Source organism: Trachurus trachurus, assembly GCF_905171665.1.
Source record: "Trachurus trachurus genome assembly, chromosome: 16".
In the NCBI taxonomy this organism is placed as follows: Eukaryota; Metazoa; Chordata; class Actinopteri; order Carangiformes; family Carangidae; genus Trachurus; species Trachurus trachurus.
Window position 1 is genome coordinate 31,545,015 of NC_139902.1, and position 16,805 is coordinate 31,561,819.

A 16,805-nucleotide genomic window follows, 5' to 3' on the forward strand; every position below is an offset into this window, starting at 1 on the left:
GTGTGTGTGTGTGTGTTTCTGCTCCTGTTGTTGCTGCAGATCTTTGCCCAGTCATGTCCTTTAACGGCGCAACAGTGGTAAAGAGAGAAGGGAGGAGGAGGAGAATAAGGGGGCGTGGCCTGAGCCAGAAAGGGGGGCGTGGTCCTGAGCCGTCACGTGGGTTAGTGACAGCCCCCGTCCTCTTCCTGATTGGCTGCTGCCCCGCGGCTACGTCACCGCGATCAGCTGTTGGAGCTCCACAACAACAACAAAAGAGGAGCAGTCGGAGCAGAGGAGGAAACGGAGGAAGCTGTGAACCCCGGCCTCCATGTACAGACCCTGAACGCAACACTTCTTTTTTATATATATAGATATATAGATATAGGCTATATACATCGGGTTTGTTTGTTTTTTATTTCTTCCGGGAAGAAACATAGCCTATTATTATTATAATTTTGTATTATTTTCTACGTAACGTACCGTGTAACTACCTCAGCTGACGGATTGTTTGGATTCAGCTTCGTTTACATCTTCATCTTCTTCATAGATTTTCCTCGCAGGTGAGTTCTTTCTTTGTTGTCCTCTCGGTGACGTTCACGGCTCCTGTAAAACTCAGCTTCACCTTCATTTCTGTGTGTTTTTATCACAAACACTCGGAGATAAAAGAGTTTATTTCACATCATCAAACCGACAGGACGATGCTTTTCTTTCTTCTTTCTCCTCGGCTGCAGCTTTGTTCACTTCACTCGGACTCGATCTGACTCTCGATCGGGACATTTTGCAGCTTTTTAAACCCAAACTTCACCCCCTAAACCTGGATTATTCTTAGTTTATTATTATTATAATGATGACACACTCCCTATGTGTGTGTATTTGTGGAGATAATTTGCTGATTATTTCCAGGGGAGAAGAGAAGTTGAGCAGGGCGGCTCTGCGGTGCAGCCCTGCCGGGTGTAGGATTACAGCCTCCTCCCCTTCTCTTCTCCCCCTCTTTGTATAACCAACACACATACACACACACTTATATGCACGCACACACATATGCACACACGCACACACTCGGACACTTTGGCTTTTTTGTTGTTGTCGTTGTCCCCGCTCCTAAAGCACATTAGAGCAGATTAGTTGGCTGCTGCTTCACCATCATGACAAAGAGCTGAGAACAACTTTGATCATCGATTATTATTAACTGGATAGAAAACATCGATTAAAACCAGTTTGTTGTGTTTGTTGAAGCAGGATTCGTGTTAGTGTCACATCCATGGACCTCAAAGTATCGATAAACAGCGATAATCGATAGGTTTTCTAACCTATAGCCTCATATTATTATTTTTTTCTTCTCTGCAGTAGCTAGTAATGTTCATTTACAACCTCCCAGTGTGGTGTTTGTTTTATCCTCCCTCACATCCCTGATTAGGAGTCTAATCCTGCAGCCTGCGAGCAGATTTTGAGTTTTTTTTTTATTATTATGATTATCTATTATATTTATTTCACATCTTTTTGTCTCTAAAACCCGTATCTATCTTCTCCCTCGGTTGAATAAATGATGAGTGTATGATGTAACAGATGCGTTCACTTGCATTTCAGACGTGAGTGACTGAGTGAGTGAGTCATGACCCGTCGGACCAGATTATTAATCCGCCCCGGATCAGATCATCTCTTTGTGTGTGTTTTTGCTGATTATTGATTATCAGAATGAGGGTGAGGCTTTGTTTCATATCTGAAGCGTCGCTGAGGAGGAACAGGTGGAGCAGATTATAGCTCCGATAAAAACCAAACCAGCACCTCCTCCTCCTCCTCCGCTGCTCTGTTTTCAGTCACAGCTGCTGCTCCGTGTTTACAGAGGCGGAGTTTGGCTTCTTTTTGTTCCCGCACGAAACGAAACGAGCGCTCCTCTCTTTCTCTTTCTCCCTCGCTTTATTCTTTTTCTCCCTCGCTTCTTCCTCCTATTCTTAACCGTGTAATGAATATGACAACAGAGAAATCCGAGCCGCGGCGACGGGCGTTGAACGCACCGCAACGGTCGACAGCCGTTGGCGTTCGATTCGATTTGAAACGACGGCGCGTTCAAGTGCAGCGAGAAAAAACACGGACAACTGGGAATTCCCAGGTTAACGGCCGCTGGTGAGACGTTCAAGGCGGTTTCAGGGTTCAGGGAGGGGGAAAAACAACTTCCGTGTGCGCCCCCTAGTGGTGAGAACAGAAACTGTACAGATAAACTAGAAATTCATTCACTATATCAAGAGTAAAACACAAAATTAGCATCAACTATGACTCTGAAATCCTAAATAACAACTGACAGTGAACATGTAGGGTGTAAAACAGGGTATTTAACTTATTATTCATTAATATTAACAAAATTAAAGTTAAATACACGGCTGATTGTTATGTTGCTGTATCTATGCTGCTCTTCATACTTGATATGTGCAAAATAACTGACATTATTGATAATAATCAGTAAAGAATATAACTTATCAGTGATATATGATCAATTTTAATCAATATTTGAAATGGCAAATGACTAAAACCTACATATCAGTAGGTTTCGGGTCAAAGTTGAATCCTTTAACCCCTAAAAAGTCCTTAAACAGCACAAATGCTCTATTGAATACATATTATAGGATGTTGTAGGACTTTGAATGATCTTTATTATCAATTCATGTATTTACACATTATTCTTTTTGTGTAGTTTTCCATCTATCCAGCAAATAATACAAAAAAGGTTGTGCACCGGTAACTTATAGGCTATTACAACCAGCTTAGAATAACATGTATTTTATGACACTTAATGAGTGAATCTGTATCTGGCATTTAACGGTTATTTTTAAAGAGACCATTAAAATTAACAGTTAAAATTCTGCAGACAGGTGCGGTGGTGTTTTTAGCCCTGGCCTGTGTCTGCAGGCTGTTTATGGGTTTGATCAGAGCCTGACAGTCCAAGCTCAGGGTTGAAACCAGGAAAGAAATCTGCTGCTGCAGCTTCACTAAATGAGAGCATCGGCCTTTTAATAAACGACCTGGTTTAGAGCTGTATGTGGGGTGAGGGGAGGGGGAGGGGGGTCTTTAATACAGTGACATTGTGCCAAATGATGCACCCACCCCCCCTCCACACACACACACACACACACACACACACCCTGCCCTTTTATACAGCAGCTGCAGACGGACAGTGACACAGATCTCTGCTTATTCTGTCTATTGAGTCGTCTCCAGTGTGAAAGACTGAAGAGACTCCGCCTCTCTGTTTACCCCTGAATGCAACACACACACATACACATACTTGACATATATAGATGAGGGTGTGTGTGTGTGTGTGTGCGTGTGTGTGTGTGTGTTGGGGTCAGATCAATAAGTGAAGACCTTGCAGCTGCAGCTCGACTCCATCAGACCAAACAGGAAATGAATCCTGTCTCAGTGTCGAGGCGGCGATTGACTTACAGCCTCGTACACTGTGTGTGTGTGTGTCTGTGTGTTTGTGTGTGTCTGTGTGTGTGTAAACATTAAACAGCAGCTGATTGGACGGTGAACAACCTGCTGCACTGTTTTTATAAACAGGAGCTGCAGCCGATCAATAAATGTCTCGTTATCAGTTAATTAATTCTTTGCTCAGTAAACAGTGAAACTGATATTTGTCACTTTCTTTTTGTTAGAATTATGTTTTAGTTAGTTAGTTAGTTACGTATTCGTTCCCTTTTTCCTCTTTTATCATACGGGCAAAAGGCAAAAATGCAAAAGCTAATATAATAAATGTGCATTTTGACCGTTAAAATCCTCAGCTCAGATTTATTAAACCAAACATTTCCTGAAGGGATCAATAACATTTTTATAGCAATCTATCTGAAACACGTCTGTCAGAGCCAAATTCACAATGCAAACGATGCACTTCTATATATAAAATGTAGTAGAACAGAAGGTCTGTTCAGTTTTGAAGGTTAAAGGTTAATTCAATCAATTTAAAGGAGCAAACAAACAGAACAACCTGATCAGATTGATCAATAATAAACCCAACGAGCCTGTGGTTCCTAATAAAACGTCACATGAGAGAAACAAAACAGTTAGGAGATGATTTCTGAGACTTAACAAGATAAATAAGTTTCATATTTATATTTTTATATCCTCCTTCACTGCAGTAACAGTATTTGCAGCATCTCTGTCTCCGTCAGGACGAGGACGAGGACGTAACTGGATCAGTTCTTGGCTCGGTCGTCTCTCAGATTCTGGATCTATTTTAGAAAAGAAAAGTCCCCAGAGTTGGTCGGAGACTCGTCTGCCGGCGGCTTTAATTAGTGTTTAATGTCAGAACAGAACAGCTGATTAAATGTGGTGTGATGATGCAGCTGGTGGAGAACAAACACAGAGCTACAAGCTGAACGCTCCCTCGCTACTATAGTACTGAGATTTACCAGGGGACATGAACACACCGTCACAGTAACAGCTGGAGGTGGAAATCAAAACTATTTTAAAGAGTCTTTACCATGGATCTATGATAATATAATACATCCATCATGGTCTTTACAAGTGTTTTTTAGTTTGTTGTGCTGCCCCCTGCTGGTTGAAACTTGAATACTGCAGCCATAAATTGTAAAAAAGTAGATTTTCTTCATCTAAAGTGTCTAAACTCTTTAAAAACTTCTCTATTTTTAATCAACTGTGATCTTGAAACAATAAAAAACACTAAGACTGGTTCAAAGCTTTATTGTCAATATTACAACATGTACAGGACATACAGAGGATGGAAATTATGTTTCTCTCAGACCCTCGGTGCAGACAATAAACATTAAACTTTAGACAGTCTATACATCTAAAATACAAATTAAAATATATAAATAGGGGCATATAAAACTAAACTAGAAAGAAAAAGAGTTAAAAGTTCTTTAATTTGAATTTTTAAAAACAAAGTTCAGACAAAAACAAATCTGTCCATTTTTGATTCTTGTGCACTGAAAGAATCTGATTCAATGATGTAAAAGAAACTGTTCATATTGTGCAGACGCCATTTTGGATCATTAATCCCCCAATAAAAAACACTAGTAGGACCAGTTCAAAGTCAGCTTTATTGTCAATATTACAACATGTACAGGACATAGAGGATTGAAATTATGTTTCTCTCAGACCCTCGGTGCAGGTCACATTTAAGACAGTCTACAAATCTAAAATACAAATCTATAATATAATATAAATAAATAGGGGCATATAGTAAAACTAAACTAGAAAGAAAAAGAGTTTAAAGTTTTTTTTATTAAACTTTTTTTTTTAAAGTTCAGACAAATACAAATCTGTCCATTTTTGATTCTTGTGCACTGAAAATTTTGATAAAATGATGTAAAATGTATGTATGTACAGGACATACAGAGGATGGAAATTATGTTTCTCTCAGACAATAAACATTTAAGACAGTCTACAAATCTAGAATATATATATAAATAAATAAATGAATAAATAGGGGCATATAAAAACTAAACTAGAAAGAAAAATAAAATATACAGTACATTAAAAAAAAGTAAGGCACAACAGCAGCTTTACAAGTTTTTCAAAGTTTTTTATTTGAATTTAGAAAAAAAAAGTTCAGACAAATACAAATCTGTTCATTTTTGATTCTTGTGCACTGAAAGAATTTGATTCAATGATGTAAAAGAAACTGTTCATATTGTACGGACGCCATTTTGGATCATTAATGACCCCTTCCTCCCTCTCTCTCTCTCTTTCTTTCAGGGTTTCTCCTTCTTCTCCTCCATCTGACCTGGGCGCTGACGCTGAGCGATGTCCGGCGCTCTGACCCTCAGATGATCCACGACCGTATTGATGCACTTTACCGCCTCTCCTTCGTCCCGCCGCCACCGCCGCAGCTGATGACCAAAGCGCCCGCCACGCCTCCTCTTCCTCTTCCTCCTTCTCCTCCTTCTCCTCCTCTTCCTCCTCCTCACCGTCGCCACCACACATCCAGAGAGAGATGTTCCAGAGGTTCGCCAGCGCTCTGTTCGGGGACGACGTGGACGAGCTGAGCCGATGCAGTCGCCCCGGAGACCGGAAGGAGGAGGAGGAGGACGACGACGAAGACTGGATCCTCGTCAACTACCTGGGTGAGTCGAACACACCTGAGACGTTTCTTCTGGTTTCATTTTTGGAGAGACACAGATATACAGAACTGTTAAAGGGATAGTTCACCCAAAATTGAAGTTTCAGAGTCCTCCGTGGCTTCTCTGAGTTACAGGGGGTCTCGGCGTAGCAGTGCATGTCCATATAACGGTTGCAAATGGATACCAACTGTCTTCGTAACAAAAAGACACACCAGAAAACGTCCAGATACCTCCATGCTGCTCGTATGTAATGTCCCTCTTGTATTGAAGCCCCGACATGAGAAATTGTCCCGAAAAAGTCTATATTTCAGGCTTGTTTTGTCCTCTTCCGCTACAAACAAGCTTGAAATATATACTTTTTGGTGTCTTTTTGTTACGAAGACAGTTGGTATCCATTTGCAACCATTATATGGACATGCACTGCTACGCCGAGACCCCCTGTAACTCAGAGAAGCCACGGAGGACTCTGAAACTTCTCCCAGCACCGTAGTCCACATGAGGGTGAGTAGATTTACATTTTGGGTGAACTATCCCTTTAATTTAGGGGCTGATGGTGCGTTCACTGACCACGATGCAGAGGAAAAAGACAAAAATGCAAAAGCTAAACGTGCATTTTAACCGTTAAAACCCTCAGCTCAATGGAAAAAAAGGAAAAAAAGAAACAGAGAAAAAGTACACAGCTCTGTTCACACACTGTCAGACGCCATAAAAAGATTAAACATTAAACCAATGAAGAGCTGCAGCGCTCATTAAAATGTCAAATAAGTCGTAAATACCAATAAAACTAAACAACCAAACCAAAACCCTGAGATAAAATCATCTAATAACGATCAATAAACAGTTTTAAATCAATACAGCCTCTAGATAGATCCTGTGCAAATTTGCATTGTTATTTTACAGCTTATTGTTATTATAACGGCTGGAATATAAACTGTTTATATAAATGAATGACTTTTTATTACTGTGTCATGCATACTTCTGTATTCCCAGGCTGCATGGGTTTATAAGACACACTGAAATTAAACAACCAATCCAGCTTCAGCTCATCAGAGCAGCAAAATATTTCAGGGTTTTGTCCACAGATTTCATGAAATAATAATAGCTACCTCTCTCAAATCATCATCATACTTTGTACAATATAAAAGGAAACGAGACTCACTTTCTACTTCATCTAACTCTCTCTCTCATCTGTTCAGAGCAGAGAAGCTGAGTGAGCGTCAATGCCACAAAAATACGTCTGATATTTGTGTTTTTATGAGTGAAAAATGAAAGAAAAGCTTCTTTTTTTCCCACAAACTCCGGCTTCAACTGGGAGCCGATGCAGCTCGGAGATGTTTGTTTTTGCAGCCAGGAAAAATTCACTTCCGACTCTAACTAAGAAATATTTAGAATAAAAAAAAGAGAGAGAGAGCTACAAGCGAATCTGAAACTGCTAACTAACCTACTACATAATATAAACTCACTAAACTTTCCACAGAACAATCCATGCTCTCAGTTCAAGTCATATATTCAATCCAACCCACTGTCCGCGCTCTGCAGAGTCGACTGAAAAGTCTTTATGAGATATAAAATGAGCAATCACAGCATGCAACGATGTCCACAAATAAACATGAAGTGAATGGGTAGAAATTAAGATGGAGGGTTGGCAAAAAAGATGTACAAGAATGCAAAAAGAAAAAGAGGAACAGTTTACAAAATAATCTCCATATAGAGATAGATGAGTTTTAACCCATGAAGGGAAGTCGCTGATGCAGAAAAAAAGGAGTTTGGGGGTTTAGTGACTCTTTAAATCTGCTTTAGGCTCAATTAAGTTTCTCTAGTTTTAGGAAAATAAGAGAAAAAGTGACTTTCTGATTAAAAACAAACTTGCAACAGGTTGAAAACTGTTGTTAAAGCTCATGAACCGTTTTAGATCCACACATTATCTCATTTGTAAAAGCATTTCTTCAAAAAAATGGGAGGAGTTGCATCATTTTTTGTATTAAACTGTGTTTTTCTTTTCTTTTTTCAATGAATGAAACAAATTAATAAACGTAACTGAACTAGATTTGAGTTATTTTTTTGGTGCAGAGTGAAGTTCAAGTTAAAGTTAAAGTCTTGGAGCTGTTTCACTTTTAACTGCAGCTCAAAGTGCAGCCAAGTTTCCAGACGACCCCTCCCCTCCCTCCAAAATAAACCCCTTCACCCCCCCTCCTCCCCCCTTCTGACCCGTCAAAACAGTCCGGTAACACTGTTCACACAGAAACACGACCCAGCTGGACCCGGTCCTGGTCTCAGGCTCCAGCTGATCCCACTCGTCCGTCCTGACCCGGGTTCAGATTCCACGGCTGTGTGAATACTTCAGGCTGTAGGAGGGAGGAGGGGAGGAGGGGTGAGGCAGTTTATGGAAGTCAACCTGTAAACCAGGTCAAACAAAAGCAGCCTGAGGTGTAAAAATAGAGGAGAAGGTTCTGGACTTGTATGGACACACCTGGACTCGGACTCTGACTCCGGGTCGGGTTTCTCTCCCAGGTGGAGAATAAACTTAGAAACCGGCGCTCATCAAGTCTCGTTAAAGTCCTGAGAGAAAAAAAGACTCAACATGTAATCACTGTTTGGTTCCACTGGATAAAGTCCTAAGAGAAAAAAAGACTGAGAGAGAGAAAGAGAGTAAACCGTCGTCCTAAAATGATGAAAAAAGCAGCAAAGTCAGTTAATTTCCTGTTTTTTTAGCTGAAGTTATTGATCAGTTGATAGATTTAGAGGAGAAACAGAAAGAAAAGTAGTTCTTTCTACAATGGGTTAGGGGTTAGTCTCGTTAAAGTCCTGGGGGAAAAAAGACTCAACATGTCATTTCAAAATAAAAGCCTGTTGGATCATCGAGGCAGCAGAGACAAGTTCGTAATTTGAGTGTTTTTTTGGAGGAATTTGAACTTTAATCCAGTTTTTCTTTTCTTTCCTCCTGTGACCCGTTGTTTCCTGAACATCAGACGCTTTTATTTTGAAGACGTTTCCTCTTTGTGTGTTTTTGTGTTTGTGTAGAAAATAACTGAAGTTCAGTTTCTGTGGTGTTGAGTTATCACAGCGTCGCATCGACAGGAGGATTAAAGCTCCTGGAGATCACACACACACACGCATGCCATTGTGCACGTAGCTCAGTGTAAACAGAGCCTGATGCATGTTGGTGATCTGCAGAGCTCTGCAGGATGAGGAGGATGAGAAAGAGAAAGATGAGGAGGAGAAGGAAGAAGGGGAAGAGGAGAAAGAGAAGGAGGAAGAAGAGGAGAAGGAGAGGGGGAGCAGGAGAAGGAAGAGGTGGAGGAGAAAGAGAAGGAGGAGGTGTAGGACAGAGAGAGGATCAGCTGATCACTGACTCAGCAGCTTCTGCAGCTCCTCACGCCTGTTGTCAGTAAACAAGGACTGGTTCATGTGTGTGTGTGAGGAAACACACTGAGCTGCACACACACACACACACACACACACACACACACACACACACACACACACACACACACACACACACACACACACACACACACACAGTGAACAGTCAGATATCAGAAACAGAAACGGAGCTGGAATCAAACCAACGTCTCTGAGGAGTTTATTTTTAACCTCAGATCGTGTTGCGTCTCCTCCTTTAACTTCCTGTGTCTCTGTGACTCATCAACACGCCCACACGCACGCACACACACACACACACACACACACACACACACACACACACACACACACACACGCACACACAGAAACAGGAACATGATTGTTGACATGAGATGAAGCTGCAGACGTCACAGCTCCACCTGCTGGTCACTCTCAGGTGTTACAGCTTCAACAAAAATTGTCCGTCAGAGCAGAAACGTGATGAACTAACAAATGAAAACAGAGATGGATTTAGTTTAAAATGATTAAAAAAGCAGCAAAGTCAATTAATTTCCTGTTGTTTTAGCTGAAGTTATCGATTCAGTGGAGAAACAGAAAGAAAAGGAGTTCTTTCCACTATCATCTGGTATTTTAAAGATTAAATTATCATTTTGATGATTAAAACACAGTAGACACAAGTCTTGTGTATTGGCGTATTACTCCACGTATTGATAGATATTATAGTTTTTGATCAATCACTGATCAATGACCATGACCATATTTGGAGAAATGTCCAGATTATAATGGGTGTGTATTGCACGGAATGTTCGTGTCAGAGTGCGTGACATCATCAGTTAGAGTGGGAGAAAGCCCAGAAAAACTCCAGATTTTTTCTCTTTCCACACTCCTCCTGGACACAATTTACACTCTACACACATGATTTTTTCCAAATTTGTAGACAAACTTGTTCTATCTCTTACAATGTGCTCAAAATATCAGAGAGACTTACAGAATTTGAATTGTCAGCCTCTAAGTGCAGCCATGTCTGTCTCTACTCCTCATTGACTCCAATACAAAGATTTTCTGAGAGAAGCAGAATGGACCCCTGTTTTAAAATCGCACGTTTCTGCAAAATATTTACTGTAGAAACACCAAAATCACACCAAAGCGTTCAGGAAGTCCTTACAGTGATGATGGTCTGCGTTTTTTTCTGATAGGAGTTACCGTTTTGTCACAGTAAGCCTAAATGTGAGACCAGTGCAGAGGCAGAAAATCGCTCTTTTTCTCCACGTTTCTGTCTGTCTCAGCCTGGGGGGCCCCTATCGTCATTGGCAACCACCTCAAGTTGCCGTGGTAACGTCTGAGCCTCCGGCCAGAGCCACAGTTCATCTACCGTCTGATCAGCTCTCTCTTGACTTTAAGGATCGTGGGTTTGATTCCCATGTTGACAGAGATGGTAGCCCGGCAGTAGCCCCCCGTGGTCCTAACAAAATGTCCCAGAGGAAATTTTCTAGTTATTATTTTGTTAAACTTTGACTTTTTTCCGTGTTTTTGACACACATGTTCGACCTCGTATTAAATCTGTTGTTGTTGTTGTTTTTTGTGCAGCGGACGCCTGCTCCTCTCAGTGTGGTGACGGCCTCTCAGGAGCCGCTGCTAGGCAACAACAGCAGGAGGAGGAGGATGAGGAGGACCTGGTGATGGTCCCCTCCCCGGTGGCGAGCGCCCCCGTCCGCTACGCCTCCTGCACCTCCCTCAACTCCACGGCCGACACCGACGCCGGCGCCGAAGAGGAGGAGGAGGACGATGATGATGATGAAGATGAGGAGGATGAAGAGGAGGGGGATGGGGAGGAGGAGGCGGAGGGGGGGTTCCTCCGCCTGGACGCCTCCTCCCTGGAGGAGTCGTGGTTCGTGACCCCGCCGCCGTGCTTCACGGGGCGGCGCCAGCCCGTCGTCATGGAGACGAGCCCCCTGGAGAACCTGCTGATCGAGCATCCCAGCATGTCGGTGTACGCCCACCACAGCCCCCCCCGCCTCGCCCTGCACCCCCTCCCACGCTCCCTCGACCACGACTTCCTGTCCGCCAACATGGCCGCCAACATGGCCGCCGCCGCCGCCCCGACCGCCTCGGGCAGGAAGGAGAAGGCCAGACGCAAGATGGACGTCAGCCGCCACAGGTACGGAGCTTCACAACTTCCTGTTTGGACAAGGCAACTTTATTCATACAGAACATTTCATACCAAGGGGCGACTCAATGTGCTTTATATAAAAACACAAGATTTAACAGTAAGAAATGGAAACGGGAAAAAAACATAAAAAATTTGAAACAAAAAAGAATAAAACAAGAAAAAACATGAAATATTGATTTGTATTAAAACAGTTAAGAGGACTTACAGTGCAAATCCAAAATTACGATTTAATAGTTCAATTAATAGTTCAACATTTTGGCAAATAGGTTACCTTTAATTGTCGGTGCAAGCTATTTTTTAGAACAGTGGAGTTGTGACCTGCACATTCACCACGCTATGAGATAATAACACAACGTTACCAGACAGAGTTGTTTTAGAGGTAAATTCATGCAAAACCGCTGATGCACGTTGTCTTCAGGGACAGTTTTTCATCAAGCAGTCTCTGTATTTCCCTCTAAAACAACTCTGTCTGGTAACGTTGTGTTATTATCTCATAGCGTGGTGAATGTGCAGGTCACAACTTGTCCACCAGAGCGTTTTGGAGTTGTTGGATTGTGTATTTGATGAGGGAAACCAAGAAATCCCATAATGAGCCTCCGTAGCGTAGCTCTGAGCAGCTCACGGCTCTGCTCCGCCGTTCTAAAAATAGCTTGCACCGACAATTAAAGGTAACGAACCTACTGCTATGACTATAGGGATTATGGCAATGGGCCAATTTAGCCAAAATGTTGAACTATCCCTTTAAATTGGGTCAGAATAATGTCACCTTTGTCCTTTTTCTTCTCAAAATGATGCCAGATTTTATATTTTCACTTTAGATTTAACTATTTAACAACCGCGATATCCGTGTTTAAAAACAAAACAAACTTCCTGTATCTGGCCCTTCAAATTAAAAGCCCTCTAACCCTTCATACACAGTTCAGACTTCCTGTTTACGCCCAGCTCACCTGTGTGTGTGTGTGTGTGTGTGTGTGTGTGTCTCCCCCTGCAGACAGGAGGCGTCCGTCGTCGTCCAGCGCCGCTCCACCCTCCACTCCGCCTGCTACGCGGCGGCGGCGCTCTCCACCCGGGCGGCGGCGCTCCGTAGCGGCGCCCAGCGCTCCCTGCAGCCGCCGCTGTCCCGCAACGCGCTGCGCCGCCTCAACCTGCTGCGGCCGCCCAAACCCGGCGCCACGCACACACACCTGCACCAGCCCAGCCACAGACACCTGAACTTCTGAGGCCGCCGTGACATCATCATCATCATCATCATCATCATCATCGCCGTCAACGACCTCGTTCCTCTGAGCAGTACGGGAATCGAAATCGAACACACGTCTGTTTTCTTCTCACCAGCAAATAAAACCTCATCTGTCATCATCATCATCAGCGTGGCTCACCTGAGCTCCTTCTCAAACCTGATTGGACGGTGAAATAGGGAAAAAAATGGCCGCCTCGCCTGCGGCCTGTTGATCACATGTCTCCTCCTCCTCCACTGCATAAAACTCAAAAATCTTACCGAGAATAAATTTTGTCTTATTTCTAGTCAAAAATGTAATTTCTAGTCAAAACAAATCTCATTATACTTCAAATAAGACTCATCACATAAAAAGTAGCTTGTTTTTAGACACTTTTTAAATTTTTTTCAAGCAGATTTTCACTTGAATTAAGTAGAAAAAGTTTTTCTTTCTTATTACAAGCTCAAAAAACTGCTTCCACTGGCAGATTTTTCTACTTATTTCAAATAAAAATGTGTTTGAAACAAGTGAAAATGATTTAAAAACAAGTTAATTTGTAGGTGATGAGTCTTATTTAAAGTGGAGAGAGATTAGTTTTGACTTGAGAAATGAGACATTTTGACAAGAAATAATAAGACAAATATTCTTGGAAAGATTTTGAGTTTTTGCAGTGTCCTCTTCATCTTCATCTTCATCCTCCTTTACAAGAAGAAGGGATGTGAAAAGAAAAGGTCACCATGTCTCCTCTTCCTCCTCCTCCTCCTTTCCTCCTATTGGACCAGTGTGTGTCCAATCACAGTAAGAGGACGACGTGTTGTCACGGCGACAGCATCCTCCTCCTCCTCCTCTTTCTTATTCTTCTCCTCTCTCTTTCTTGTTTCTTCTCCTTCTCCTTCTTCTCGTTCTTTATGGACGTCGTGTGTAGAATCAATGCTGTAGGTCACTTTACTCAGCGGCAGGTTCACAGCCGGGTGGGACGAGCTCATTGTGATGTCATCGTGAGGTCATCGCAGGGCGCCACGGTGCAAAAAAACGGTTCAAGATCCCGAGCGGCTCAGCAGCGTCGCATCTCGCCGCCTTTTACAGTAATCAGAGTAATACGAGTGAGCTGCTGCTGAGGGAAGTCACCCCGAGGGTTGCCAGGTCTGTGGCGACTGGCAACGTGAGTGAGCCCCCGTCGATAAAACTAAACTTTAAAGGAAAAATCCCCTAAAAAACATCAAGTAATCTGATTGTTTTCTGTCTGAACTTCAGTCCAGATGTTACACAACTCAACAAAACAGCTGCAAAACGACATTTAACAAGTAAAAATCTGAGAGAAATAACATTATGCCGCCATAATGTAGCGTTACCTCAGCTCATAGAACCACCAGCTGCATCATGGGAAATGTAGTATCAAGTGTTTTTAGAGTTTAAACCAAACAATCAACATCTTAAATTAGTAAAATATACAAATTTAAGTTTGTGTCGCTTCTCTCAACATCCACAGTTTCCCCCTTTAAAAACATAATGACGCTTTATTTTGAAAAGCTCTCTAACTTCTCTACTCTGATTTTATTGCAGCAGATTTTCAATAAGAAAAGAAAATTCAGCTATTCAGCTCCATTTGTGTCTAAATTTCAGACGTTAAGAAAATGCTGCGTTCAGGTTCCTCTGCGAAACTGAAAACTGAGACACAGAACAGAGAGTTTTATATGAGTCGACAAAATAAGAGTCACTTCCTGCAGCTGCTTTGACTTTGGTTCTTTTCCCTCCTCTTCAGTTTGTTCCATTTAAAGAAACTCGCCTCAAAAATCAGCACAAATACAAAATATTTCACCTTTTTCAGGGATTTTTCCTTTAATTTAACACGATGTTTCCACTCTGCTCGTCCCGCGGCGCCTGAACCTGCCTCTGACTTTGTAATTCAGTACTTTTCACAATATTTTTTTTTTTTTTTTGGAAAAAGAAAAGTGAAAAAAAATTATAAAAGTAAAAATTTTACTGGGTTAAATATCACTAAAAACTAAAAAACCTTGCCTTGTTTTAACGGTAGCTTTGAGATGAATAGAAATGTAAAAAAGAAAAAAATGTATTTAAACAAAAAAAAAACTTCCAAAATATTTTTTTGAAAAGAAAAAAACAAAATTTTACATATCAGTATGAAGTTGGTATATATGCGTTTTCTCTACTTGCTTAGGTATGTTTGGTTCTGTTAGCGTGTTGCATGGTTGTAGAGTCGTGTCAATGTCGCGATGGTTGGAAAAAAAGAAAATGGAAAAAGATTATTGTTCTTTTTTTTGTAATTTTGAATATTATTATTATAATTATTATTATTATTTTGTTGTTAATCTGCAGTCTCACTTCTCAGGGTCACAACCAATCACCTTTACACTTTAGGAAAGATGCAGATTTACTTGACGGCTGACGATTTTCTTTTTTTTTTTGGGGTTGTGTGTTTATGTGTGTGTGTGTTCGTGCTCTCGGACTTTTCCAGCTCGTTCCCTCGTGAACACGTTTGTGAGAAAATAATTGACTTTATTTTAGTTTTTTTTTTTTGTGTCTCTAGAGAAAAAAAAAAAGAAACTGATCCTGGTCCCGGGACTGTGAAAAAGAAACTGTTTTGACGCTCGTTGTTGGAAATCCACCATGATGGAGAGAAACTAACTAACTGTTTGGTCTTTTTCTGCGTTGTTCATATAAATCTACATTATTGTTTGTTGTTGTATCTTATTTTTTTGCTCAGACTTGTTTTTTTTTTTGTTTTTTTAGAAATGTACGTACTGCTCCTTTAACTCTTCTGTTAACTTAGTTACATTTTGTTAAACTGTTTGAATATTTAAACCAAAAAAAGTAGCAGTGACCTTTAACCTTTCACTAGTTTATGATACTGATCTTTTGAGGCGGGAAGTGAGTGGAGCAGCGGGTTTGTCAAGTCGAGTCGTCGCACTGCACTGACCGACTGGGGCTGAAAAGTACGGGAGCCCAGAGGAGACAAGAAAGGAAAAAAGAAAAAACAGAATAAATGTCAGGAAGGAAAAAAAACAAAACAAAGTCAGGACTTTAAATTGTAAAACACTTTGACGTTGTCCCAATTCTCCCCCTTAAAACTTCCACTTGGTTTTGAGTGCCCTCAACCGTAAGTCATGGTTATCAGAGATTAGCCGGGCTAACGGTTAGCTACCTGTTTAACTTTAATAACTCAGTGACTCAATAAACGGTGCATGAAAAAATATTTTCTCCAGCGGATATCTGAGTTACACATGACTGGAGCTAACTGAAGTAGTTTCATGTCGTGTCCGACAACGGGAGGGTTTTAACAGCTGACGTCCTGATGCTACCACCGTTAGCTTTGCTGCCGCCGTTAGCTTTGCTACTGCTGTTAGCTGTCCCTGTAATGTTTCTTCAAGCATTTCAGATGTGTTTAAACGGCGATCGAGCGCGACAACGGGTAATTTCATTTTCCACTTTGTTTTAAGCCCGGGGAAGTGCGATTTTGCCCTTAAAATCAGCCCTCACTACATTTTGAGGGCTGATTTTAAGGGCAAAATCGCACTTCCCCTTGCTCCCTAGAGTAATGGGACACCCTGCCCCTACACGTGAACGCGCAAAATGTAGGGTTAGGGCAAATATTTAGGGCTAGGGGGAGAAATGGGACAGGCCCTTTGACGTATTGAATCATTTTGACGTCGAAACAAAGTGTCTCTTCCTGACCTTTAACCTGTGTTTTCTAGATATATTTGTCCTTTAATTGATCTTGATGATCAAACTCAAACTTCAAGAGGATCAATAAATGAAGGTCATTTTCGCAGTGCGGCGACTGAATCTCTGGTTAAAAACCCCCGACGGTAGCATTAATGAGAAAGCACTAACCTGAGGTTTTGTTATTATTATGGTTTGGCTGTAAATACTCTGTTCTTCTTCTTATCTCTGGTGTATTTAAACTTCTCCTTTATTATTTTTATTTTTCTCTCTTTCAAATGTTTCTCTTCATCTTTCTCGATCATGGACGACATTGTT

General features: G+C 41.5%; 1 protein-coding gene across 1 annotated transcript; it reads left to right on the plus strand.

Annotated features, from left to right (window-relative positions):
* Nucleotides 1-271: 271 nt before the first annotated feature.
* tp53inp1 (tumor protein p53 inducible nuclear protein 1) lies at nt 272-14,097 on the plus strand. The gene is made up of 4 exons (XM_083989355.1): nt 272-539; nt 5,692-6,059; nt 11,007-11,577; nt 12,581-14,097. Exons 2-4 carry the CDS (start codon nt 5,930-5,932, stop codon nt 12,807-12,809), a joined length of 930 nt encoding a protein of 309 aa, XP_083845481.1. The 5' UTR covers nt 272-539; nt 5,692-5,929; the 3' UTR covers nt 12,810-14,097.
* Nucleotides 14,098-16,805: the final 2,708 nt, after the last annotated feature.